The sequence below is a fragment of the Dipodomys merriami genome, unplaced genomic scaffold, assembly GCF_024711535.1.
Source record: "Dipodomys merriami isolate MVZ:Mamm:240054 unplaced genomic scaffold, mDipMer1.0.p SCAF_2, whole genome shotgun sequence".
Classification (NCBI taxonomy): domain Eukaryota; kingdom Metazoa; phylum Chordata; class Mammalia; order Rodentia; family Heteromyidae; genus Dipodomys; species Dipodomys merriami.
In genome coordinates this window covers 59,668,046-59,695,431 of record NW_027203381.1, presented here as the reverse complement: position 1 = coordinate 59,695,431, position 27,386 = coordinate 59,668,046, and the positions used below count along the sequence as shown (strand labels likewise).

Below are 27,386 nucleotides of genomic sequence, written 5' to 3'. Positions count from 1 at the left end.
AGGCTTGATATCCTTTGGCTTGTTCACTCATGGCTGGCGCTTTACCTTTTGAACCACACCTCTACTTCTAGGTTTTTGCTAACTGCAGATAAAAGTATCACAGACTTCCCTTCCTGGGCTGACTTTGAACTGTGATCCTTAGATTTCAGCCTCCTGAGTAGATAAGATAACAGGCGTTAGCCACTAGTGCCCTGTAAAACTTTAGTACTAAAAAAAAAAAATATTCAAAGCAGTATTTTTTTTTTTGCAAGGACAGTCAAACCCATGAGAAATAGTAGTTTGGAAATAGACTTGTGTATATAAACAATCTGTGGGACTACAAAGGAGAAGACCAGTTATTTAATATCCAGTGCTGGGAAAACTGGTATCTATATGGTGAAAAGTAAAATCTGTATTTCATACAACCCACAAAAGTAGACCCCAGATGGAATTTAACCTAAACATAACAGATGAAAATAGTAACTATAAGCTGGGCACTGGTGGCTCACACCTACTTATTAGTTACTCAAGAGAATGATATCTGATCTGAGGACCATGGTTAGAAACCAACCCAGGCAGGAAAGTCTCTTTATTTCCAATTTACCACCAAGACATTGGAAAGCCAGGTGTGGCTCAAGTGGTAGATCACTGGCTTTGATGGAAAAAGCTAAGGGACAACACCTAGACTTTGAATACAAGCCTCAGTACTGGCATACTCCCTCTACCCCACAGAGAGGCATCCTTACTTGATCTTTCCTGCAGTAATTCATGTAAATGGTCTGAGGTCTCCCACATCCAGACCTTCATCTCCTTCTTCCAGGATCCTGAACTGTGGAAGGAAGCCAGATGCACCTCACTTATTTGATCACCTATTATCTGTTCCACCCTGTCATCCTAGAGAGTCCTCTAGCCTTCTCTGTTCTTCTATCATTGTCCATGTGGCTTCTCCAATCCATCTTGTAGCATTAGTGGCTTCTCCAATCCATCTTGCAGCATTAGTTTGTTACTAGTAAAAAGTTGTTCACAGGCTGGGTGCCAGTGGCTCACTCCTATAATCCTAGCTACTCAAGAGGCTAAGATCTGAGGAGGTTCCAATTCAGCCCAGGCAGGGAAGTTGATGAGACTCTTAACAACTACCAAAAAGCCAGAAGTAAAGCTGTGGCTCAAATGCTCAGAGACAGCACTCAGGCCCCGAATTCAAGCCCTAGGACTAGCACCAAAAAAAAAGGAGAAAAAAAGTTCATAATCTGTTTCTTTGGAGACCTTTCCACACTTATAACTCCACAAAGTTCTAATGGATTCTAAATTGTTTCAAATTTTGACCACAGTTGTTCCAAGCCTTGTCACTGCAATTTTGCAGTTTCAATCATTCTCTGGAGCATTTTCAGTCAAGTCCACAGAGGATGGCTCTGAGAAGTACTTATTGGTCAAAAGAGTTAGCTTTTAGAACTCCATGGACTCTAGATAAGCTCGAATCTTATTTCTAACTTCAAATAAAATTATGCATTTTGTAATAATTCCACAAACAGTTTCTAAGTCATTTTGTAATTCTACAAATAAATGAGTCAAGAAGCCTTAATAAATGGTGATAATAGATCTGAAGAGGAAAAGATTTGTGTGTGTGTGTGTGTGTGTGTGTGTGTGTGTGTGCTGATACAATGGTTTGAACTCAGGACCTAGGACCTAAGGCACTGCCCCTTAGCTTTTTTCTTAAGGCTGGTGCTCTACCACTTGATCTGCTGCTCCGTGTGTGTGTGTGTGTGTGTGTGTGTGTGTGTGTGTGTGTATACATATATGTGTATATATGTATCGGAAACCCTAATTGATTCTCAGATCTCTACCTTTAGAGTAGCTAAGATTATATGTGTGAACACAAGCACAGGGCCTTTTTATTTTATTTTACTTTATTTGGTGGGGTGGGAAGGTCAGTTGGGGGGCTTGAATTCTAGGGTCTGGGTGCTATCCCTGAGCTCTTTTTGGTCAAGGCTAGTGTTCTACCACTTGGAGCAACAGTGACACTTCTGGTTTCCATTTTCTGGTAGTTAATCAAAGATAAGTCACAGGTTTTCCTGCTGGCTTTGAACCACGATTCTCAGATCTCAGTCTCCTGAATAGCTAGTATTACATTAGCATGTAACTTTTTTTTTTTTTTTTTGGTTAATCATGGGGCTTGAATTCTGGGCCTGAACGCTGTCCCTTGGCTCTTCAGCTCAAGGCTGCACCACTTCTGGTTTTCTGTGGTTTATTGGAGATAAGAGTCTCACAGACTTTTCTGCCCAGGCTGGCTTTGAACCATGATCCTCAGATCTCAGCCTCCTGAGTAGTTAGGATTACAGGTGTGAGCCACTGGCACCTGGCTAGCATGTGACTTTTCTTAAACTCAAGATCTTTTGTGCTTGCTAGGCACTTGAGACATGCCCCCAGTCTGGGAAAGGTGTTTTAATTGATGAAATGTATTGACTAATTAGATACAGAGGAAAATGTAGAAAGCTTCCAGCAGAAATATTTGGAGAGTACCCAGGGAATACATTTTAGTTTTGAAAAGATTACGTTTTAGAAACTTTTGACATGTCCAGGTGAATAGTCTAATAATTGATTAGTATTTAAGTATGAGACTGAGAGTGTGTTCATAAATGTTAACTATAAATATCATTCATAAAACCACCAGGTCCCTGATTGAGATTGAAGGAGTGGCTGAGGTGTGCTTTAGAGAACCTGTGAGAAGAGAGGATCATTATTACTTTGAATCACCACCAAATCCAATTAAGTACCAGAATAGATGTTTCTTCAAAGAAAACCTATAAATGATCAACATGAAAAGATTAGTGCTGGGAACTAGTGGCTCACACTTAAAATCCTATCTACTCTAGAGGCTGAGATCTAGAGGATTGAAGCTTGAAGTCAACCTGGCAGAAAAGTCTAAACAACTCTATATCCAAAATAATCAGTACAAAGTCAGACTGGGGGAGTGACTCAAGTGGTAGACTGCCAGATATGTCAGCAAGCACAAGGTAGGTTAACCAGAAACCAACATCTCAAAGGTTTGTCTCCCCAGTCTAACTTTGAACCATAATCTTCAGCTCTCAGCTTCCTGAGTAGCTAGGATTACAGGCTCTGCCCCCAGCTAGCCTCTAACTCCTGATCCTTCTGTCTCAGCCTCCAGAGTAGTGGAATTAAAGTCCTGTTCCATCATAACCAGTTTAAGGAACTAGCCTAAACTATCCCCAAACTATCCAATCCCTCTTCTAAGTGACCTAGAGTGAATTTTGCTTATTATAATTTCATTATAATGCTAAATTCTCTGTTCAATGTACGAGAAACCATAGTTGAAACTGTAACCTCATTGTTCTCAATTGTTGCAAGTAATAAACCTTTCTTCACTCTGTCTTTTGGTCCAGTTTATTGGCTTGGACTCACCAAGGGAAGAACCAGTTGTGTTTTGATACATTAACAATACCACTTTAGGTTAAATTAGCCCAAGAGAATTAAAAACACACAAATACTTGTACAGTAGTACAATCATTCATGATAGCTAAAAAAGTCGTAACTATCCTTCAGCTCATTGAATGCTGAACAGAGGAATAAAACGTGATATATCCAAACAGTGGAATACAATTGACAAAAGGAATGAAATACATTTTATAACATGGTTGAACTCTGAAAACATGATAAGCAAAATTAGTTACAGCTACATATCCTGTACTACTATTTACAGGAAATATCCAGAATAGGCAACTCTACAGATAGAGAGTAGATATGTGACAATAGTCTACAGTTGCGGAGGTTTGGTAGGAGGTATGCTATGAGATTGTTCTAAAATCGATTGTGGGGATGGCTGTGCAGTCCTGTAAATACATGAAAAGGTGTCTACATTGTACTTTTTAAATGTCTAAATAAAGCTTCCTGTAAAAGGGCCCTTTACAAGTATCTAAATGTTTCATCAGCCAGTTACTTTTTTTTTTTTTTTTTGACTGACATGAGGACATTAAAGTACAGAGAGAACAAGTCTTAGTTCTTCCCACTCTATCAACCATGTGTTCGTGGCTCCTGGCGGAATTCATGTCCCCTCCTTTATGATGTTACTGTACATGCCTATAGCGCTCAGTTCACTTCTCAACGGTGTTTAACGGTTCTCCTCCTACCATGTTCAGAGCACAGACAGCAGTTCCTGTTATTCTGGTTATGAAATGAGGATTTATTCGGGAAGGGAAGCTCTACAACCAAATTGTTAAAGGCAAAGTCAAACAAAGACGAAGAACAATCAGCAGTCTGGACTTAAAAAGAGGATACAGGCCGGGGAAATGGAAGCTGTCTTGCCTCCCACCCCCGACGGTTTCCCAAACGAGGATTCGGACCTCGTTGGTGACGTCACGGTGCCCCCCAGATTCCCCCCAACTCCCCGGGGCCAACCGCGCTCGTTGGCTTTCCCGCCTCCCGGAGGCCGGGCGGGAGGGGCGGGGCAGCGGGAGGGGCGTGGCTAACGTCACCTCCGGTTCGGTAGGAGCTTGAGCTTCGGAGGAAAGGCGGCCCGGGGCGGGGCGGGGCGGGGCGGAGCCAAGAAAGCGCGCGTTCGGGGAGCGGGCGGAGCCGAGCTAAGGGCGGCGCGTCACTTCCGCGAGCGTTAGAGCCCGTGCGGAGGTGGCACGGAGCGCGTCGTCTCTGCGGCTCAGCATCCGGTGCACCGGCCCGGCCGCGGCGGAGCCTCCTGTAAAGAAGGCGCCCGAGGGGTTGGCAGGTTCAGTGGCAGCCGGGCGAGCGGCGACGACATCGGGCAGGAGTCATGAGCGACAGCGGCGAGCAGAACTACGGCGAGCGGGTACGCCGAGGCGGTGTCGGGGGAGGCGCTGCGATCGCCGGTTCCTCGCCTCTGATCGTAGGCCCGACGGCCTCGGGCCGCGAGTGCCGGGGGGCGCTGCGGGCGCCGGAGCGGGGAAGGACGGGCGCCGGGGCTCCGGGGCGGGCCTGGTGGTGGTGGGGGGGGCGCTAAGGAGGGGCCGAGCCGTGGTGGCGGCCGCCGGCGGGGCGTGCGGCTTGGAACCCCGGGTGGCCGTTTATTTTCCGTTATGGGGGAGGGGGCGGGAAACGTATCAAAAATGGCGGCTGGCGTCCCCTCGGCGTGGGGGAGGGGACGGTGTCTTGTTTCGCCGCGGCTCTCCCGCGGAGCCGCGCCGCAGCCATCTTGGGCTGGCGGGCCGGGCGCTCTGCCAGCGGCACAAAATGGCGGAGGGGGCCCGGAGGGCCGGGCCCGCGGCGGGCCGCGCCTCCCGCGACCACGTGTGGGGGGTGGGGGGGGGCTGGAGCCGAAGAAAGACTTTGTCTCCTCGGTCCGTCCCTGGGGTCGGTCGGGGTCTCGACTTGGAGGCGCGGGGCGGGCGGGGTGCGGGGCCTGTCGGGGTAGGCCCCGCCCGCAGGCTCCGCGGGTGTCTGGGAGCCGGCGCCCCGGGGCATTGTGTGGAAGGAACGGGCGGGCCGCGAGCGAACGGCCGCCGGCGCCCTTCGGCGGGAGGCGTTTCGATCCGGGGAGCCGCGGGGCGGGGAGGCGCGCCCGGGGGTCTGGGCGAGGTCGGCTCGGACCGCTCCTGAGTGGGTCCGAAGAGCGCCATGGGACCGGCCTGGGCGTGCAGTTTGGAAAACACCGGACGGAGGCCCAGTCCCGTTTCTGTGTGCTCGGTAGAGAATACCTGGGGGGGCGGGCAGGGGGGAAGGGGTGTGAATTAAAGCCTTGTCCACACGTCCAGACGAGCGCTGGTGTGTTGGATTTTGGGGTCTTCCCCCGCCCCAAGGCACTTCAGTGTCACCGGCACGCGGGCGCCCCGGTCCCCCCCCCCCCCCCCGCAAAGCGCTGCTTTCCTGGGGAAGGTTAGCTTTGGTGTTGGCAGTTGTGGATACCGTGATGTCCGGCTGCTTTCCAGTCTGCTGAAGATACCTGTGCTTGGACTGGAAAAGATTGTTTTTAAGCCCTGTTAAAAACAATTTGTCTCTGTGAAGGGAGCTCTGTACAAAAGAGCTGGATTCTGACGTCGTGGGTCTCTTAGTTGAAGCTCAGTGGGTAGTCGCTCAATTGGGGAAGGAGAAGAATATTATGTTACTTAAAATGACATTTCGTACACATCAGCTTGCCTTTCTTGGAAGAAGTGTTAGGCTACTACAGCAGTTTGCCGTTTGCAACTTTTAAAGGATTAGGAGACACATGAAACAAATTGAAACAATGTTTGGCAAAACTACAAAGTAGAGTGGCAGGTTTTATTTATTCATTTTTTTGGGGTCCGGTCGTGGGGCCTGAACTCTGGGCCTGGGCGCTGTCCCTCAGCTCTTCAGCTCAAGGCTAGCGCTCTACCACAATGCCACTTCCGGCTTTTTTTCTTTTTGCTTATGTGGTGCTGAGGAATCGAACCCAGGGCCTCAGGCATGCAAGGCAAGCGCTGTACCACTGAGCCACCTTCCCAGCCCGAGTGGCAGGTTTTAAATGCAAGGTTTTTCAAGGCTCAGCTTTACAGTCCTTGAAAATAGTGAAAAGCGTGTTCAAGGTAATACATTCTTGGATATTCCTGGAATAAATGGCACCATCAGACCTAACATGCCTCATTGGCTTCTAGATAGTTAAGCCTTCTGGACTGTTGTAACGTAAATAATAGTTTACCTGGATTGTCCTCATTTGTCCAGTCCAGACTTTCCCTCACCCCAGCAATTCCCACCTTTCCCAGTAACTATAGTTTCTTCCTCTACTCTCCCTTCAGGCTTTTGAAGTTGATCCTTTCCTGAAACTTTTATACTTAATAAGGTTAAGTGTGAAACAAACTGTCCTCAGTTTGGTAACTAATATTTGATTGGGTGAATATGTGGATACATCAAACTATAGTTTTGTGTATTCCTTATCCCTTGCTTATTTGTGGGACTTAAATTATTAACCATCTCAAAGGTGGTTTGTCAACTAGCTTCCTTATGTGGACAATATGTAAAAGCATTTTAATTTTCATCTCTTACTAGTCTCTTAAATACATTCCAAAAATGGTTAACATTTTCTAAAGTGGTAATAGCACCTTTTCTTTGAAAATATGCTTTTATCGTGTCACTTCACAATTCTGAAGTCTAAAGAAAATGAAGAATTGGTAATAATTTTAAAGGTATAATGTAATATTGGGGATAAGAAGTCTTCAAAGCCTACTAATGGTCACAGTGTTTAGGGCTGAGGGTTGTGTACCATCTGGTTTTAAAAATTCTTCTCTGAAGTCACTGGTTTGTACAAATCAGTCTACCTCAAGGATCCTACTTTAAGTTTCTTTTGGGCAATTTCAAGGTTTCAGTGGTAATAAGTTTTAAAATTGAAGCCAGCAAATAACTCTTGGATAAGATATCTTAAGGTTTTTTTCTCTTGTTTAATCTAAAGATGCCCTTCTATAATGAGTAGTTTTGAGCACAAAACGATGTTTTTCAAAACTACAGCCTTTTCTAAAAATGTCAAATTACTTTCTTTAAGAAGTAATACCAAATTTGAAGAAATACTTGGCATTCTTTCATTATCATGGTGCCTCTGGTTAGTCTCAACCAATTAATAAAGTTGAAATAAGTACATTTCCTTTGTTTAAATAATGCTTTAAAACATTATTTAAATTACTGTGGACTTTGGAACTAGAAGTTGGTATTTTCACAATGAAATTATTAGTTATTTTACAAGGTAAGTACTAATGGGTATTATCAAAAGTTTGAAGGATTCAGGTGGGCTGAGAAAGTGTTAATGGAACTTGCCTTGTAGCCTTCCTCATTTCTTTCTTCCCAGTTAAGTCTCTGCTAAGTGATGAGTATTAATGCTTTCATATTCCATATTGTGTCTGAGGACAGAACTATATAGTTGAATGTATCTCTTGAACCGTATCACTTTGTTACTGGATCAGACACGATCTAATCATTGTAATTTACAAGTATGGCGATTGATGTTTTGGAATTTTTAAGTGTTAGTATTTTGAGTGTGTGAGCCATACAGGAATAGGCAGTGTCACTCATTAGTATTGTCTTTTAAGCTGCAAGCTAAAAGTTCTTCCGTATATCCTAATTCCCTAAAAATCTTTTCTTTGAGTTGAGGTTTGGAGTTTATTTTCAGATCAACATTGTTGGATGAGGTTCCCCCCCTCTTTTGAAATAAAATTTATATTTTCTGGAAAGTACTGAATGTTTTATCAATATAAACTTATGAGTGATGTTTTTGCAGATTTCCTAAAAGCACAGCCTTACATCTGCTGTAGGCATGTCTGGTGGTGTTTGTTGTTTTGGTCCCTGGTTCAATACCACATCCACCCCCAGAGACTACTATCTTTGAGGATTTTTCCATGCATTGTTTTACAGTACAGTAAACTGTTAACTGAAAAAAAACCAAAATGGTATTATTGATGAGCATTGACCTTTCAGTAGCATTGCGTTTTTTGTTACTCATTTTTCTCCATTATAAAAATGTTGCCCTGTTAGCTTAATCAGTTTGTGCATGCTTAATGGACTCCAGTTGTAGCCCCTATAAACATTTTAACAAAAATAGTGTTGATGAAACAAGCTTATTTCTAAGTAGGGGTTGTTTTAGCCAAATGCATAGTTAGTCTTAATAGTTGGTCTTCTAGTTTTATGAGGTGGCTGCTTGAGTTGAAATAAGTATAAAATGAAATATTACCTAGTGGTTTTCTTAGGTTACAAGAAGGAAAGACTAGAAATGGGTAATGAAATGACAGCAGGAAGGCATCTGTACTGAAAATTACATCTCTGGAGCTTTGGTCTCTATTTTAGTATTTTCTACATTTAATCCTTGAGGCCCTAAGGAAACCTGCTTGGGCATTCTGATTCCATGATTACATTGTGCTGCCAGCAAAATATTTCCCGTTACATTTTAGCGATAGACTTTAAAAACCAGTAACTGTGCTTCCCTTAAATAAAAAGTTATTTAAAATCTTTGCGGATTAAATAATTTAACTTTAAATTAGGTCGGAAATTGTGCTGTTACTTTGTTAGAAAAGACAATATACCCTGGGTAGCCATGGTTGTCTTTATGCCCAGATTGGTACAAAGCCCCCAAACTTCTTTTTAAAGAAAGCAAGCTTTTTTTTTTTCCCGGAGGAAATGTTCTTCAGTAAAATCGTGCAGTGCAGGATAACAAGGAAAAACAAAATGTTTTAATGTAGGTAGTATTTACAGTGTTCAGTAGAACTATTAAACTTAACTGATCTGCTAAGTTGGATTTTTTAAATAATTGAGATGAGCGATAATTTCCTCCTGATATTGTCACTTAAAGCTAGGACTTAGACAACCAGACATTAATATTTTGTTCAACGAAGGGAAGGCTTTACAACAGAACAAAATTATTTGAAAATATCACTGTTGGATTCAAGTTTGCTCTTCATCCCTTGATATCTACCCGTGTAGAGTAGTTGGTTGACTTTAGCCCTTTTTTGTGCTTTTAGATACAAAATTGGTGAATAGCAGCTTTCATAGGGGTGGATTGAAAAACAAATCCAAATTGTCAGATTCCCTGACATTATTTGACATTGTTCTTTTAAAAACATGGGGCAAAAATGTGTGACATTTAGTCATTTATTTTACTTAGACCTAAGTCACAATATTGCTAACCTCTTCAACCCCAGCCATCCTCATTATTTGTACAAATGAATTGTCCATGCTTTTCTTTCTTGCACTTTTGTATTGTATCACTTTTTGGCTAGAGATGTACTTTTGACACCTAGTGAATATAATAGAAGTGTGAGATGTAATTAGTTCTTAAAATGTTAAATGAACATTTACTGTTCAATGGCCGCACTTCACATTCAGCTTAAGCATGATAAATATTTGTAGTAGGCAAATAGATAATTACCATATTATATTCTAGAGCCAACAAAACTATAGTTTCAGTTTTTTGAGCTGCATATTATTTTTTTAATCCAAAGGACAAAAGGGATTTTTTTTCTAGTTTCAGTTTGGCACTGGATTTTATCCTGGAGTTTTAAAATATTCTTCATCCTGTTCTTTTTCTATTAAGGTTAATGGTGAAGAAGGAAAATGCGGAAGTCGTCATTTGACAAGTTTTATAAATGAGTATTTGAAGCTCAGGAATAAGTGAAGCTGAAATTTGAAAAAATAAAAGAAAGAATGCATGCTAATTATCAGACCAGAAGTCCCACTTGTAGAATATTGAGCAATTTGTGTGAAGTGGGGAAGATGAAAGAAGTCAGAATTTGAAACGGAAGAATGAAGAAAAGAAATAAAAATGAAGTTAAGATAAGAAGTAATCTGGAATCAGAAAGCACTACGCTAAGTAATTACTAGTCTGTTTATGTGTCCCTGTATATTTTGCTAAACATGCATGCATTATTTGTTTAATAGAAGAAAATATATACAGGGTAAAGAAGTGCCTTCCAAGGGAAACGTTTAAATTAGGTAATTCTAATTTTAACTGCCTAGTCAAATGATTGAAATGCAATTCTTTAAAAATAACCTTCTTGGTCAAATACCATACCAGGCAGCAGTGCACTCTTCAGCATGGGAGATAGTTGACTTGTCCCCTAGATGGTTCATCTGTCAAACTGCTGGTCTGGGGCCTGAGTATCTCAAGTTGGAATTGGTGGTCTCTGCCACCCCTTGGGATTTTGAGATTAGCTTATATTGACTTTTCTTGTTCAGTATTGGATAGTGAATAGTAGAATGTTTTCTGCCAGGAATTTTTAGAGTACTATTGAGGATGGTTATGGATATAACCCCAAAATTCAAGCAAAGCATCAAACTGGGTAGCTTCTTTTGGAATGAAAACATTCCCCCTCCCAAATGGCATTAGTGGAAAGCTGTGGCCATTTAGGCCCTGATGTGCTGGTTCTGGTTACCTGTTTGAGATGAATGACTAAGATCTCTTTAAAGTTCTGTAACTTCCCTTAGAAGAGGTGGTCCTCATAAAAGTGAAGAGAGTAGCTAATTCAGATAGATTACTAATACCTGGTATGTTCCTTTTCTTCTTTACTATCAGCATTTAGCTAGTATACTAAAAAGTAGATCATAAAATAGTTCATTCTACCTTGTTGTCCTTAACTCCCTCCCACTTGCTGGAAAAAAATGAAACTGAAGGCTCAGTTTTCCTTTCTGTTTCATTTTAGCTTTGTAGGAAGAGTCAGGTAGAAATGTTGTTACCCTGGGTTGAATGGAACACATCCACATACCAAATAACGTCCAGCAGTAGCCAACAGTTGGCTTTAACTCAGAAGAGGCCAAGGTTTGTCATCTTTCTAAAATGAAGACTGTCAGTTCAGGGGATTAGAAGTTAGCTTTGAGATACAACTGTAGTGCTTTATCTTAACTATTTACTTACATGCCTGTACTGAGGCATGAACTCAGGTCCTGAGCATTGTCCCAGCCTTTTTCACTCTGGCTTTTTGGTGGCTGTATCAGACTTTCCTCCCTGCTTTGAACCATGATCCTCAGCTTCCTGGGTAGCTAACAGTAGCAGCACCAGCATTCAGCTCCTTGACCACTTTTTAAAACCTGAGAATTTTCAGATCTTAAAGCTCTAGGGAAGTGAAATAAATTTTTGAAGGGTGCAAAGATACAACTTTCTATACTTAAGACTTAATGTCAAGGTATAGAATATGTTTTGTATTTCTGTACTTTGCCAGCAGAAGAAACTCATTTCTCTTGATAGGTTTTGTATTCACTCTACCTGAGTTGTTACTTTGTAACACAATAACCCAATAATACATGAATGCTAATTTTTCATTCCTTAAAAGAGGCAGGCACATAGCTGATGTTATATTAATGGACACTTTTTAGCCTCCCCAAGCGGAAGAAGGTATTTGGCATCTGATTATATGGTCCAGAGTGGTAAAGGCTAAAAAAAATTATGTTGATGCTCACTAATAGACCTCACACATTAATTTTTGTTTCTCCTTCCTGGACCATTGCAGGAAGGGTAGATACAGAACTTTGTTTCCCACATGTGCAGCAGTACAGGGAAGTTGATAATGGGCTGATAAATTCTGGGGCAAGAAGAGCAGGGACGATGATAGAAATAAAGCTCCAAGATGTTTTTGCTAAGGGAAGAAAATCAGAAATACTTCTGAAGTAGGGTTGATGAGGCTTAACAAGCATCACATACTTAGAGTTTAAGAAAAGGGCAGATTCCCCACACCAGTCCTATTGAAGAGAACTCTATTATAAAATATTGAAGAGCTTTTAGTGCAAGCCTCTTTGTGCTGCTGTTCTCATTCTATCTAGTACATCTAGTTTGTAAAAGGAAATTGATGGTTATCTCTGCTTACCATTTTTCGAATAAGTTCTGATATTAGTGCTTAAAATAGGGAGCTGTAGATTAAGATACTATCTTAGAAAGGTTTTTTTTGTTTGTTTGACTTGAGTCCTTTGTATTAGTGGAGGACTAGGATTCATTAATAAAAATGAGAAGTTTTAGGGGAGTTTGGCTTTATTTCACTCATGCTAACTTAAAGTCTGAGTCCTTAGGCATGGTGTCCAGAATGTTCTTTTAGCAGTGACTTAATGTGTTGACACATAGTTTTGTCAGTACTGAGTAGAATGTGAAGTGTAATTGCTTGTAGGGGCTTTCTCAGTGAGCTGGTTTTAGAGATCTGGCTATACATTGAGATTTAAAGTTAATGTTGTACTTTGTTTTTTGGCTTATCTCTGTAGGGCCTGATTTCTTCTAGACAAGTAAATTCCTGTATTTTCAGCTTAAGGACATCAGAACTCTGAAATGGCTTAGGCTTTTGAAATCTTGACAAGAAAGTACAGGTTATATGAAATAAGTCTGTGTAGCAGTACATATTTTTTCCCCTTATATTTCTGGCCTAACAACTGCTCACAGTATTCAACAATATAACCTGTTAGATTTGAGGCCTGAATCAGCTCTTAATTTTTTGCGAATACTGTATCATTGTTCTGCTAGAATTTTAAGAGGAGCTCTCATTAAGGTTTGTTTCCTAGAATATGAATACTGTTTCTCTTTTTAGGATAGTTTGAAACATTTCAGTTGGAATAAGACTTCTGTTAACTTAAAGGCTTAAAAGAGAACTATTGAATTTTTTACCTACTATATATATTCTAATTGGTTAGGCTAGTTTTCTGCTTACCATTTTCTTAATCTTCTGTTATTTAAAGGCAGACATCTGCTCTCTTCCTTGAGCAAATTGCTTCATTTGGTTTTACTAAAGTTATAATTCTGTGGTACAAACATACTATGGAGGAATCTTTCTAAACACATGAGGCAGTTTTGAGTTCCTGATTTCCTCTTATAGATTAGTTTTTGCCTGTTGTAAAATTATAGAAGCTTCCTTGTTGCTGATCTGTTTTTATGTTCAAGGAGAGAAAGGAGACAAATTGCCTTTCTAAAATTTTGGGCTGTGTTCTGAGCACTTAATAGAGGAATCGAAGACCATATCTTTTAGCCATTTCCCCCCCCCCCTTTTTTTTTTTTTTTTTTTTTTTTTTTTTGCTTGTCCTGGGGCTTGAACTCAAGGCCTGGGCTCTCTGACCTTGAGCTTCTTTTTCTCAAGGCTAGCACTCTACCACTTGAGCCACGGCAATCACTTCTGGGTTTTTCTGTGTATGTAGTACTGAGGAATTGAACCCAGTAGGGCCTCATTTATGCTAGGCAAGCACTCTACCACTAAGCAACATTCCCAGCCAGTCACTTCTTCCTTGAAGTTAAAAAGGCAGCTCTTTCACTAATTGAAACATAAAGGTACATTTCTTTTTTAATCTATATAGTTATTCATTGATGTGGAGAGTCTGGTAGAAAGGAAAAGACTAGTACATTTCCTGTCACTTTGTACCACAATTCATAGTGATTTTAAGTAAGTCTAGTTGTTGACAGCCTGGAGACCTAAATTCCTTTTTCTGGCTGTTAAATTTTTGTTTTAGTAAATGTTAATCTTTAGTTTCTCATTAACTATGTTGTATAGAAATTGTGGAAGTTTGTAAGTGGGCCCTGGTGGCTCATGCCAGTAATCATTACTCAGGTGGCTAAGATCTAAGAATTGAGGTTCAAAGCTACCCAGAGCGGGAAAAGTTCGTGAGACTCATATCCAGTTAACTGCCAAAAAACCCACAAGTGGAGCAGTGGCTTAAAGTGATAGAGTGCTGTTCTTGAGCAGAAAAGTTTGGGGGTAGGAGGAAACAGTTCCCAGGCCCAGAGTAGAAGCCCCATGACTGACTAAAAAAAAAGTTTTAAATCTTGAGCATTATAGAATGTCTGAATTTTCTTAATTATTTAAATCACAAGTTTATTTTCTATAATGTTTTGAGGGCTATTATTTAAAACAATCTTGCTCTTAATTTTAAAATGCCAGTAATGTTCAGGGATCTACCCTAACAGGGGAGATCTCTTGTAAAAACTTGTATTTGGAAGCTTCAACTTTAAAAAATGAAGAAAAAAAAGCCTTTATACCGACTTCATATTGTATTATTTGCTTCTGTTTTTAGGCCAGCCATTTCTCCCACATCTTGGGTTGGAAATTCTCTGGATCTCATGCCTTTTTAAAAACTTAATTCTCTTCTTTAACTGTTCCTTTGATTTCTTCTGTGTAACTTGCCTTCTAATTAGGTACAGTTTTGATTGATTAAGAAAGGTGTAAGTGCATAGTATTTACCTTGACAATGCTTTTTGCTGAAATTTTTTCCTGCCAGAGCCTCTGATTAAAAAGTCTTTGATTGAAATGTGTCCTTTTGAGAAAAATGTGGCTCTTTCATACCCCCTCTAACTCTTAACCTCTATATGGTTCACTGCCTTTGTAGCCTCATCTGATTGATTGTTTTGAGTTTCATAGGAGCCTCTTACCATGGCTAGATGAAGTTAAGGTCTTATGAGTGTGAATCTATTTAGCTGGTCTTGGCTTTTCACTAGGCTTCTACTTTTAGGACTCAAATGGAAATTATCTTTTTTTTCTTTATTCTGCAATAAATGATACAACTTGAAATTTTGAGGTCTTTTGGAAAAGATCAAGAGCATTGAAGTTTGTACATTTTGTAGGATTTTTGTTTTGATTGGGACTTGACTGAAGTAGTTATAAAGTATAGGCTTCAGAGTTCTTTATCTTCCGTATTTATGAAGTAATAGCCTCAAAGTACAATCCTTGGATAGTTCCTTGTCTTTAGCATCCCTTTTTAAGAGAGTAGGGTTAGATAACTTATCCCTGTTCCAGAAAGGTAAAAGAAAAGACAAATTGACTATGGTAGTTGAAACAATGAAACTGTTACAACAAGTACATTCAATTCTTGCCCTTACCTATGTTTTCTTGTCTTTTTTGAAGAGGATTGCTCTCCCTCACCATTTATCTCACAGCAGCTTATTTGTTTCTTAAAGTCTCCCACAAAGTATACAAATTAAACTTTTGACTCTGCGTGTAGGAATCCCGTTCTGCTTCCAGAAGTGGAAGTGCACATGGATCGGGGAAGTCTGCAAGGCATACCCCTGCAAGGTCTCGCTCCAAGGAAGACTCCAGGCGCTCAAGATCAAAGTCAAGGTCCAGATCTGAATCTAGGTAAGAAAGATTATCCTGTGATTTTCTTGTTTCCCTTAGCTTTGAAGTTGGTATGTGGTTTGTAGACCTGGCAGGTAAAGAGTATATTAACACTTTTTGTTTTTTAACACTAACACTCATAATGAATCTGTTTTCTGGGGGGGAAGACTTGAAGTTAAGGGCTTAGGCTTTCTCAGTCAGGGTTCATGTCTTACCTCTTACCTTTTTTGCTGACTAGCAATTTTCCAACCGTGTACCTTTCTATCTATGTAAAGTGAGTTAGTACAAATCACTCAGAGTTGTGAAAATGCACTGTTAGTGTTAGTAAATGGCTTCAATAATTATGTAAGTAAGTGTGGCTTAATGTGTAGAGCAAGTGATACCTTAATATTCTGTGCTTTTTTTGTTAATGTTAGTTGGGAGAGCTCTGTGCAAAAATTCTTATGTTTGTCAGGCATAATTAACAATCATTCTTTTTTCAATGTGTCCTTATTAAATGATGGCTTTATATAGTTCAAGAGCCACACATTGATTTTTATTGAAAGTAAGCTGTTGGGAAAACTAGCTGCTATGATTCAGTTACCATGTTAAATGAATGGTGAGAGTAATGGGAGACATAAAACTAAGGGGTAGTATTGTGAGATGGAAAGATGGGCATAATCAAAAGTAAAGTGCTGTATTCAAGGATCATGTTTGAAGCTGTCTCAGACAGGAAAAAGTCCAAGACTTCCCCCCACCCCATCCCCCACCCCAGTTAAACACACACACCCCGGAAGTAGAGCTGTGGCTTACGTGGTAGAACACTAGCCTTGAACAGAAAAGCTCAGGGACCAATACATACACACACCCCCCACACACACATAAAGAAAGAAAGCATTATTTTTCCTTTGTATTAATTTAAATGTTGGGTATGTTGGTGGGTTTTTTTGGGGGGGGTCCAGTAGTGGGGCCTGAACTCTGGGCCTAGGCACTGTCCCATAGCTCTTAGCTCAAGGCTAGCACTCTACCACTTGAGCCACAGTGCCACTTCCGGCTTTTTTCTTTTTGCTTATGTGGTGCTGAGGAATCAAACCCAGGGCCTCAGGCCTGCAAGGCAAGCGCTCTACCACTGAGCCACCTTCCCAGCATGTTGGTAGTTTTGACAGTTCAAACAAGGTAGAAATGATTAATTCAAGAATAAAGATGGATCTTGGTAACCATGATAGTAACGGGGTTAGGTCCTTTTGCAGTTCAACTCTAGAGTAATGAAAGGATAGCTATGTCTTATTTCAATTATGCACAGACTTGGAGCCTTTGTCTTTCAGGTCTAGATCTAGAAGAAGTTCTCGGAGGCATTATACAAGGTCACGGTCTCGATCCCGCTCCCATAGACGTTCCCGTAGCAGATCTTACAGTCGAGATTATCGCAGACGGCACAGCCACAGCCATTCTCCTATGTCTACTCGAAGGCGTCATGTTGGGAATCGGGTGAGGTGAAAAACTTTGAAGCAATGGATGGATGGGCTATTTGGTCCTCCTCCTTTTAGTTAAAACTGACAGTTTTACCAATAAAAAATCTTTGGAGGTTTTTTGGCATTTAGAATTGTCTTTTTAAATTAATACTCTCCCTCATGATGATGAATTACATTTGGGATATCATCACTTGGGCATAATACACACTGAGAAAACTTGGCCTGTCAGACTAAAAAAAATAAATTCCTATTCGTTGCTATTTATCAGCACATTCTTATTACATACATGGTTCCACACTTAACATTCCTGCTTTTGGGGCTTTTCCTGAATTTGACATGACCTCCTAAAATTTTCAGGAGAGATGTCAAATGAGATGATAGTGCCTATATTGTACCATCTAAGAGGGTACATGGGGCTTAGATTCTTAAATTGGAATATGATTCTCCCTAGGAAGTTATTAGTATATGAAATGGAAACCTTTATATCAATTCATTATAGTTGGACAGTTGGCGATCTGTGCTTTATTAATTTTTTGTTTCTTGAGTCCTGTTTACTTTGTTGTATCTTCTTGCATTTTGAATTTAATATCCACATATTTGGGAGATCATGTGCTGTGTGGTTTATTTTATTTAATTTTTTTTTGTTGGTCATGGGGCTTGAACTCTGGGCCTGGGCGCTGTCCCTCAGCTCTTCAGCTCAAGGCGAGTGCTCTACCACTTGAGCTACAGCACCACTTCCGGTTTTCTGGTGGTTTATTGGAGATAGGAGTCTCACGGTCTCTCCTGCCTGGGCTGGCTTTGAACCACGATCCTCAGATCTCAGCCTCCTGAGTAGCTAGGATTACAGGCGTGAGCCACCAGCGCCCGGCTGTGTGTTTTATTTATTTATTTATTTTTGGGTCCAGTCGTGGGTCCTGTGAACTCTGGGCCTGGGCACTGTCCCTCAGCTCTTCAGCTCAAGGCTAGCACTCTACCACTTGAGCCACAGCGCCACTTCCGGCTTTTTTCTTTTTGCTTATGTGGTGCTGAGGAATCAAACCCAGGGCCTCATGCATGCAAGGCAAGCACTCTACCACTGAGCCACCTTCCCAGCCCCTGTGTGGTTTATTTTTAAAACAAGTAATACCCGTTTTCTCTCCCCATTGAAGTTCCAGGTATCTATCCATGTATTGATACGCTTAAAATTCTAGCATAATTATTATACTAGACATTGTAATATAATGGAGAGAGTTGTGTTTTTTTGTGACAGGGAGTTAAACTCAATGGTAAGCATACAGTGAATCTATATATATTTAGAGTTCTTAAGGTGACATTGAGCATGTTCATAGGTTACATGCAAATAAGTCACTGTAGGAACAATGTAAGACTGAAAGCAGCCACTGATTTTTTGTTTTGTTTTGTTTTGTTTTTAGTCGGTCGTGGGGCTTGAACTCTGGGCTTGGGCACTGCCCTCTTAAGCTCAAGACGGGTGCTCTACTACTTGAGCCACAGTACCACTTCCAGTTTTCTGGTGGTTTATTGGAGATAAGAGTCTCATGGACTTTCCTGCCCAGACTGGCTTTGAACTGCGATCCTCAGATCTCAGCCTTCCAAGTAGCTAGGATTACAGGCGTGAACCACGGGCGCCAGGCTTTTTAGTGTTTGTAGGGGTCCTGGAACTAGTCCCCTGAGTATAAAGGGACAACTCTAGGGTGAATTCTGTCTAGTTTTTGGTGTTTGGAACTTTGAGCTCAAAGCTTGCCTGTTTGCTATGCAGGCAGTCTAGTCTACTACTTGAGCTCTCTGCCAGCCCTACTATCTGATTTTCCTTTTTCAGTTTTTGTTGGTACTGGAGTTTCAAATGTGGCCTGGTGCTTGCTGTGCTTGGATGTTCACAACTATTAGCTCTACTACATGAGCTGTGCCTCCAGTCCACCATTTGATTTTCTTGCATCCACTGGAGTTGGGGAGTCCCTAAGAAATAAAATTGAACTGCATGTGATCTATTAGCTTTTAGGCAGTTAACTGTATGGGTGATAGGCCAATTCAATATCCAGGATTTATTTCTGGCTGGTAAAGATTGTATTCTGATTATTTGCATATTGTGAATTTTTTATACAATTAAGTTCTTGGATAAAATATCCAAATTGTCTCTAATTTCCAGAGTACCAGGTTTTTTTCATTAATTTTTTCACTAACACACCCAGTTAATTAATTTTAATGTGAACTTAGTCTTTTATTCTGCTCATTCTTGTATGGTATGTTTTATAATTATAGTTTCTTATGAACCATGACTTGTGACAGATTTTCATAATTTTAGAATCCATGTTTCCATTTCCAGGCAAATCCTGATCCCAACTGTTGTCTTGGCGTGTTTGGTTTGAGCTTGTACACCACCGAGAGAGATCTCCGAGAAGTATTCTCTAAATATGGCCCCATTGCTGATGTGTCCATTGTGTATGACCAGCAGTCCAGGCGTTCCAGAGGATTTGCCTTTGTGTATTTCGAAAATGTAGATGATGCCAAGGAGGCAAGTAAAAGTTGCCTTCTGTCTGTCTGTATGTTGGCTAAAAGCATCAGTCTTGTACTGTAATAACATCCAGGAACTTGGAAAAGGACAGATATTGCTTGTATTGGATAAATACGATAGTCAACTATAGTATATCTTGTGAGTTTATGTTGAATCCAATAAGATTTTGGACTTCAGTTTCCACTTCAGTGGAAAATTTCATATCTATGTAAAACAATATAGCACTGTTTTAATAATGTAGCATGTAATTCTCTGGTAATTCTCTTTGGTAATTCTCTGATTTAGAATACATTGAGATATATTCTAGAATGGAAAATAAGTTGCAGGTTCAAAATTGAATTTGTCTTTTAAAAGTATTGGCAAATGTGATTTTAAATATTTGGATTGTAACTTTGAAGCAAGATGTAGAATGTTATCATTTGGTATGTTAAAAGATATATTATGTACATTTTAGACTTTAAGGAAGAGGAAAACCTGACAGTTAATGGCAGAACCTTAGTAATTGAACTGTGGGTAAAATTATCAGTAGCTCTATAGAAAAATCAAAAAGTTAGATGCAATTAAATATAATAGATGGTCTTGTAGTTAAGTTGAATGTTAGAAGATATATTTGCCCTAGGCTGCTGATAATACAGGCTTTAGAGTTTCACTTTAATTACAGGACCAGAAACAAAGTCTAAATGAATGTCTAAATAAAGGATAAAATAATATTGTAATTAGAGGCTATATTTCTATTTAGGTTCTTAAAATGGTCCTCAAATGGTATAGAAAAGTCAAAGCATTCTGCATGGGATTTTTAAATTTTTTGCTGGTACTGGAGTATTTTTCTCTTACCACTTGAGCTACACCTCCAATTCCTGCATTTTCCTGGTTAATTGGAGGTGAGAATCTCAGACTTTTCTGCCCAGGCTGGCTTAGAACTATGATCCTCAGACCTTAGCCTCCTAAGTAGCTAGGATTACAGATGTGAGCTACACTAGAGCCTGGTCACACTTGCCAAGTTTGTAATTAGTTACGATGGCTTTAACTATTTTATACAATTATTTTAGTGTTGTTTGTTTTGGGGGCTTGAAATCAAGGCCTGTGGGCTTTTGTGTTCTACCACTTTGAACCACAGCACTATTTCTTGCTTTTTAGTAGTTAATTGGAGATAATAGTCTTACAGACTTGGCTTCCTGGGCTGACTTGGAACAGCAATCCTCAGATCTCAAGTCTCTTGAGTAGCTAGGGTTTCAGGCATAAGCCACCACTAGCACCCAGCTTTAGTTTTTTTTTTTTTTTTTGGTGAGTTTTCATTTAAAAATAAATACTTGGGCAGCATCTGTGGCTCACACCTGTAATCCTAGCTACTCAGGAGGCTAAGATCTGAGGATCGTGGTTCAAAGTCAACCCAGGCACAAATAAATACTTGATTGGTGGTCAGTAAGCTTTTGTTGTTATTTTTTATTTTTTTGTTGGTTGTGGGGCCTGGACACTGTCCCTCAACTCTTCAGCTCAAGGATAGCAATCCTTCACTTGAGCCACAGTGCCACTTCTGGATTTTTCTGCTTATGTGGTGCTGAGAAATCGAACCCAGGGCCTCATGCATGAGAGGCACACTACCACTGAGCCACTTTCCCAACCCCTGTTGTTATTTTAAAGGTGATACAAAGAGGGCAAGAAACTTTCTGTATTTAGATGGTGTTTTAGAAAACATTTTGAAAATTACGTCATAGGATAGAATGGACTGAAATGTCCAGCCAGGCATTATTTAACAGCTTCAGGGTCAGTAGTGGCTTTGTTCAGGATGTGTGTAACCATTTATTTATCTTTTAAAGGCTAAAGAACGTGCCAATGGAATGGAACTTGATGGACGTAGGATAAGAGTTGATTTCTCTATAACAAAGAGACCACATACCCCAACACCAGGAATTTACATGGGAAGACCTACCTAGTAAGTTTTTTAAGGTGAAAACCATTTAGTTTTTACATTGGATAATCTTTGTCATACTGACTGAATGTACTGTTAATTTTTCATATCTTAACTAAGTTAAGTACCTGCTTAGGCTAGGTACTACTGGTTTATACCTGCAATCTTAACTATAAGATAGGCTGACATCCAGAAGATCTCAGTTTTAAATCAGCCAGGCAGAAAAATATATTAAAATTCGACTTCCAAAATAATTTGCAAAAAAAAAAACTTGGGCTGGAGGCATGGATCAGATTGTATGGCAGCAGCTAAGCAAGCCTTAAGATGTTCAAACCCCAGTACCACCAGAGGAAAATATGTTATATAAAGCCACATTGTTTGGGAGTGTAATTGGGACAGGTCTACACTGGCCTTAATCCAGTCTTCCTGCTTCAGCCTCCTAAATACTGGGATTACAACTGTGCTTCTGCATTGAAATTAAAGTTTAAGTTTTGCTCTACAGCTTTAAGTCATTTCCTTCCTACTTCACTGTAAGGAAATGTCATAGATAAATTTTAGTTTTGCTGGATAATTGTTCCTCATGGTAGAGTTTATTGCTTTTACTATCATGCCTGTTATTTGCATTATGAACAAATTGGCATGATATATATAAATCTTTTTTTCCGGTCAGTTGTGGGGCTTGAACTCTATGCTTGGGCTCTGTCCCTGCCCTCTTCAGCTCCAAGGGGAGCACTCTACCGCTTGAGCCACATAGCCACTTCTAGTTTTCTAATGGTTTATTGGAGATAAGTCTCATGGACTTTCCTGCCCTGGCTAGCTTTGGACCGTGATCCTCAGATCTCAGCCTCCTGAGTAGCTAGGATTACAGGTGTGAGCCACTGGCACCGCCCGACTTGTGTATAAATCTTAGTTGTGCCTGTTCAATGTTTTAAACTGTAGGAATCAGGCTTTGGCTATTCTGAACTAGTCTGAAAGTATGGTTTTTGTTATGATCCATCAAATATGCAGTGTACCTTGATGGAAAACTTGAATTCAGGCTATAGTTGAAATGTAATGTTTTCATATACAGTAAAACATCATTCTATGCCAAGGTTGCTATATTCTCTTTTAATAAGCTGAACCCACTTCCCACGCCATACTCTAAAGGTTTTTTGTTGTTTCTGTTTTCATCTTTTCTCTGGAAAATGTATGGAATTAGTGAATTGATTGGCTTTTAGTGAGTAGCCTTTAATAAGAAGCAAATCAGGATTTATTCTTCAACATAAAATATTGTTTGTTTAATATTGTAAGAGTTATTATAATAGAAATAATCTCTTTAATTTAACATCAGAAAAGACCTTCTAAGAGAAATCCCCATATTTGTCCAGCATATTAAAAGAAATATAGTCATGTCTATGAAGCTTGGCTATTATAGTACCCGTAAAACTTGAAGGACCCCATATTGCATAGTGTTGCCCCTTTATGTGTCTTGAACCAGTTTTGGTTTTTTTTTTCCCCCTAGGTAAGGGGTAGGTTTATTCAGTAGACCTGCTGGCACCAGGCCAGGTTGGCCTTCCATGTAGCTGTCAAAGGCCTGGGAAAGAGAGGTGGGAAAGAGAAGAGAGAGCTGGAAAAGAGACTTGAACCAGTTGTTTTTTGTTGTTGTTGTTTTTTGTTTGTTTGTTTTTTGTCGGTTGTGGGGCTTGAACTCTGGGCCTGGGCGTTGTCCCTCAGCTCTTCAGCTCAAGGCAAGCGCTCTACCACTTGAGCTACAGCGCCACTTCCGGTTTTCTGGTGGTTTATTGGAGATAGGAGTCTCACAGTCTTTCTTGCCCGCCCGGGCTGGCTTTGAACCGCAATCCTCAGATCTCAGCCTCCTGAGTAACTAGGATTACAGGCGTGAGCCACCAGCGCCTGGCGAGACTTGAACCAGTTTTTAATAGCAAAGAGTCATCCAGGGAAATAGACCACTCAAAATTGTTTTTTAAAGATAATATTTTATTTATAGTGGCAGCTCACGTCGCCGTGATTATTATGACAGAGGCTATGATCGAGGATATGATGATCGGGATTACTACAGCAGGTCATACAGGTAAGTTACATACAGGCGTTGATTATCTAAACACTTGTGACTTCTTTGTTTTGATGCTGATGGTGGAGCTTGAAGTCAGGGCCTGTGTGCCAGCTCATAGCTTTTTCGATCAAGCTTTACTTTCAGCTTTTTGATAGTTGGAAGTGAGGATCTGAGGGACTTTTGTTTAGGCTGGCTTCAGATTTCATCTTCCTGTGTAGTTACCAGCAACAGGCTTCATGTTGTAAGGTTTTAACAGAAGAGTAACTGCTTATCCTTGGGCTCTGGGATTGATTCACCAGCAGAGGTGGGAGAGGGCTTTATTTTACTGTATCTCTGGATACTTGAAACTGTTTGTTTTAGGTAATTGTGGATTTTTCTGGATAGCTTGCTGAAGCATGGAAGGTACAGGGTTTTTTAGTTTTTGTCAAGTCATTGGACTTGAACTCAGCCTGGGCACTGTCTCTGAGCGTTTTTTTTTTTTGTTTTTTTTTTTCCCTCAAGGCTATCACTTTACCACAGTTCCACTTCTGGCCTTTTGATTGTTAGTGGTACATAGGAGTCTCTCAGACTTTGCTGCCCTGGCTGGTGTCAAACTGATCCTCAGATCTCAGTCTCCTGGGTAGCTAGGGTTATAGATGTGAGCCACCACTTTGCTTTTGTTTGTTTGGTTTGGTTTTGGGTTTTTTTTACATACTATTTTGATGATTATGGAAGCAGTAGTAAGTCTTTTATATACTTTTCACATTGCTGTGATTGTAATTACAAAAAATTGAAGCGTTGCATTAAGTAGCACTAAGGGAATTGATTTGTTTTTAATACACTTGGACTTACTTAGAAATTATTTTTTCGTTTTGATGATAGAAATTTTAGCCACCACAGAAAGTTCTTTGCCTTTTTCTAAAAATGTAGGGTGGCAAAATGAGCTCTTTATTGTGTTTCCTCCAAGAATGTAGGGTTCATTTGTTCCTTGTGGGGGTTTTCTTCATAACTTCAATTTTGTTTTTCTGTATCACAGGGGAGGAGGTGGAGGAGGAGGTGGATGGAGAGCTGCACAAGACCGGGATCAAATTTACAGGTATGCCAGGTTTAGAATTAAAATCTGGAAGCAGTTTTGCAAAAAGAGGTCTACTAATAAATTGGTAACTGACTTAGAGCCACACATTAACATTGGATTTTTGTAGTCCATAAAATTATACAAGATACCAGTTTGAAGCTAAGACACTGTCAAGCAGGGCTTTGAAATATTTGTGTTAGTACTTGGGGCTCAAATCCAGACCTCACATGTTTAGTCTCTTAAGGCTGCTGTTTTCTCACTTGCTAATGGGAGATTTTGGCCTTAAAATTGTCTGCACAAACTCCCAAATTCTAGCTTCTCAAAGGCAGAATTATAGGCATAAACCACCAGGCTTGACAACAGGTTTTTGTTTGGTTTTTAAAAATAAATTTTAATGAGATTTGGTAAGAGGAATAATTGGTCCTTGGAAACAAATGAGCACACATAACTGGTGTTGAAATTCAGGGTAAAGAGCATGTTTCCACTCGGGCATGTATATGTATCTACTTGAGCCAAAAACCCATCCACCTCCCCTTCAATTAATCTATGAGACATATTAATTGAAGACTGGAACTTGAAAATCTGGGCTTTGCATTCTCAAATTTCTCTTGTGACTGTTGTTGTCACTTGAGCCATACATTTACTTCTAGCTTTTTTGCTTGTTGTTTAGTTAAAAGACTCAAGAGTTTGTCTCCTGACTGACTCCCAAATTGTAATTATCTGTGTAGCTAGAAAATAAACAAAGGTTTCTTGTTCTTAAATTTTGTTACTACTTGATAAACATTTCAATAAGCAGTTACACAAAACCAAATTACTTACAACTAGTAAAAGTCTGTTTTCAGTGTTAATACATTGGAATTGATGACATTTTTCTTTCATAGAATTTTAAAAATACAGATTGCTAAATAATATATAATAGCAAGGAAATAATTTAAGAGTGGTTCTAGTGGCCAATAATATTCTTCATTCTTAATGCTTAATCAGATCCTGAGGTACCATGACAAATGCAAAAGTTGCCTTCTAGTTTGTCCTTTAGTCTAATTATGATCTGTAGACTTAGATTATCTTCTTATTTGTTTGCAGAAGACGGTCACCTTCTCCTTACTACAGTCGAGGAGGATATAGGTCACGTTCTCGATCTAGATCTTATTCACCACGTAAGTTTTTATTATTGATCGGTTTTTCCAAAGTACAGATAGGTTAACTTACTACAGTTAATTTGAGTAGCTATATCTATGTTTGTGTGATTTGAGTAAGGTAAGCCTTTGAGGAAAGGTAGCCCATGCTCGTGGGTAGATGCTCTGCTACTGAGCCATGCCTCCACCTCTTTTTGTGCTGGTTAGTTTTTGAGATAAGGTCTGACTTCTTGTTCAAACTGGTATGATGGGTGTATAATACCACACAGTCTTGTCACTTTTCTCCTTGGGGCTAGATGTTAGCATCTACAAAGTTCAGATGGTGAGTGATTGCCATGGCAGCCGGCTAAGGATTGACAAGACATTTTTCTACATGTGCTACTACTCTCAGACCATAATCCTTGGCTTCTCAACCTTCCTATTAGCTAGGATTACAGGCATGAGCCACCTTAATCTACTGTGTCCCCACACCTGTGAATGAAGTATTATTCTTTGATACAAAGCAAGTACAGTATATTGTGGCTATTATGAGTTCTTGCCAATTGTGAACAGTTTGAAAATATCTGCCTGCTTTAAAACCTAAGTACCTCTCACACAGTACATTTCCTCCTGTCCAACCACATTTATTAACATTGGTCATCTAGTATCTAGGGTTTTCTAGCCTTCACACTTGGCATTTTTTCATAGAACAGAATCTTATTACATAGGCATTTCCAAGTGGTAGAATAGTTTTTAGCATTAACATAGGTTTGGTAATCTGCAAGCATTACATTATATGTTTATTTTTATCTTTTTCAGGTCGTTATTAGAGCATGAAGTTGGAAAGTTTCTGAAACCTGCCATAGAGCTGGAATATTGTTTGTTGACAATATTTTTTATTGTCTCCTGTTTAAAAAGTGAACAGTGCCTAGTGGAGTTAGGTGACTTTTACACCTTTTATGATGACTACTTTTGGTGGAGTTGAAATGCTGTTTTCATTCTGCATTTGTGTAGTTTGGTGCTTTGTTCAAGTTCAAAGTTAAGTGTTTTCAGAAAAGTATGTTTTGCATGTATTTTTTTACAGTCTAAATTTTGACTGCTAAGAAGTTTCTATTGTACAAAACTTCATTTAAAAGGTTTTTCTACTGAATCCAGGGTATTCTGAAGATCGAAGCCTGTGTGTAAAATGTTACCAAATGGCAAAAAGCAACAATAAACAGTTTGATTTTTACTTTTCTTTCTAATATATCAATGCTTAGGAAAAACCAGAATAAGTTGTCAGTAGTAAATTTTAAAGGCAAAATACCTGTTTTCCTCCAGTCCATGAAACATACCATATTTAATATACCTGCATCTGTTAAAAAAAAAAAACGCTCTGTAACTCTGTACTGCTAGTATTAGAAGTTAAAAATTACAATACAGCAAATGCTTAATGCTTATATAAATGTGGATTTGTCAACTTTACGTAATCTGTATTATATATACATGTATAGCGGAGAATAAGAGAAGAGTTACAGATGGATGCCTTTTAAAGGCTGTTGTTAAAGCTTGTTACAAGGGGATAGGATAATGGTATTTCAACTAGTTGTCAGCAAGTGTTATTACATTCCACCAGAAATGTACTCTTGTTCTTCTAGCGTTAGACTATGAAAAAACTAAAACTGGGTGCTTCAAAGTATGGTATAAGATAAGGGAACACTACACCTGTGTCATGGATGAACTGATGATTGATTGCCTGTTCATTTTTTAAATATTATTTTCAGGTCCTTTGCTTACCAAAGGAGACCCAATTTCACTCAAATGTTTTGAGAACTGTGTTTAAATAAAT

At 39.8% G+C, this 27,386-nt stretch overlaps 1 protein-coding gene across 3 annotated transcripts; it reads left to right on the top strand.

Annotated features, from left to right (window-relative positions):
- The first annotated feature begins 4,589 nt into the window (after positions 1-4,589).
- Positions 4,590-26,789, top strand: Tra2b (transformer 2 beta homolog). Of its 3 annotated transcripts, none has more exons than XM_070029767.1 (9): positions 4,590-4,795; positions 15,355-15,488; positions 16,772-16,934; positions 19,239-19,427; positions 21,245-21,360; positions 23,324-23,407; positions 24,405-24,464; positions 25,527-25,600; positions 26,378-26,789. In XM_070029767.1, exons 1-9 carry the CDS (start codon positions 4,760-4,762, stop codon positions 26,386-26,388), a joined length of 867 nt encoding a protein of 288 aa, XP_069885868.1. In that variant the 5' UTR covers positions 4,590-4,759; the 3' UTR covers positions 26,389-26,789. The 3 variants fall into 3 exon arrangements, with proteins under 3 accessions (XP_069885868.1, XP_069885869.1, XP_069885870.1); XM_070029768.1 differs by lacking the exon at positions 4,590-4,795 and adding an exon at positions 9,992-10,267; XM_070029769.1 differs by lacking the exon at positions 4,590-4,795 and adding an exon at positions 10,286-10,389.
- Positions 26,790-27,386: the final 597 nt, after the last annotated feature.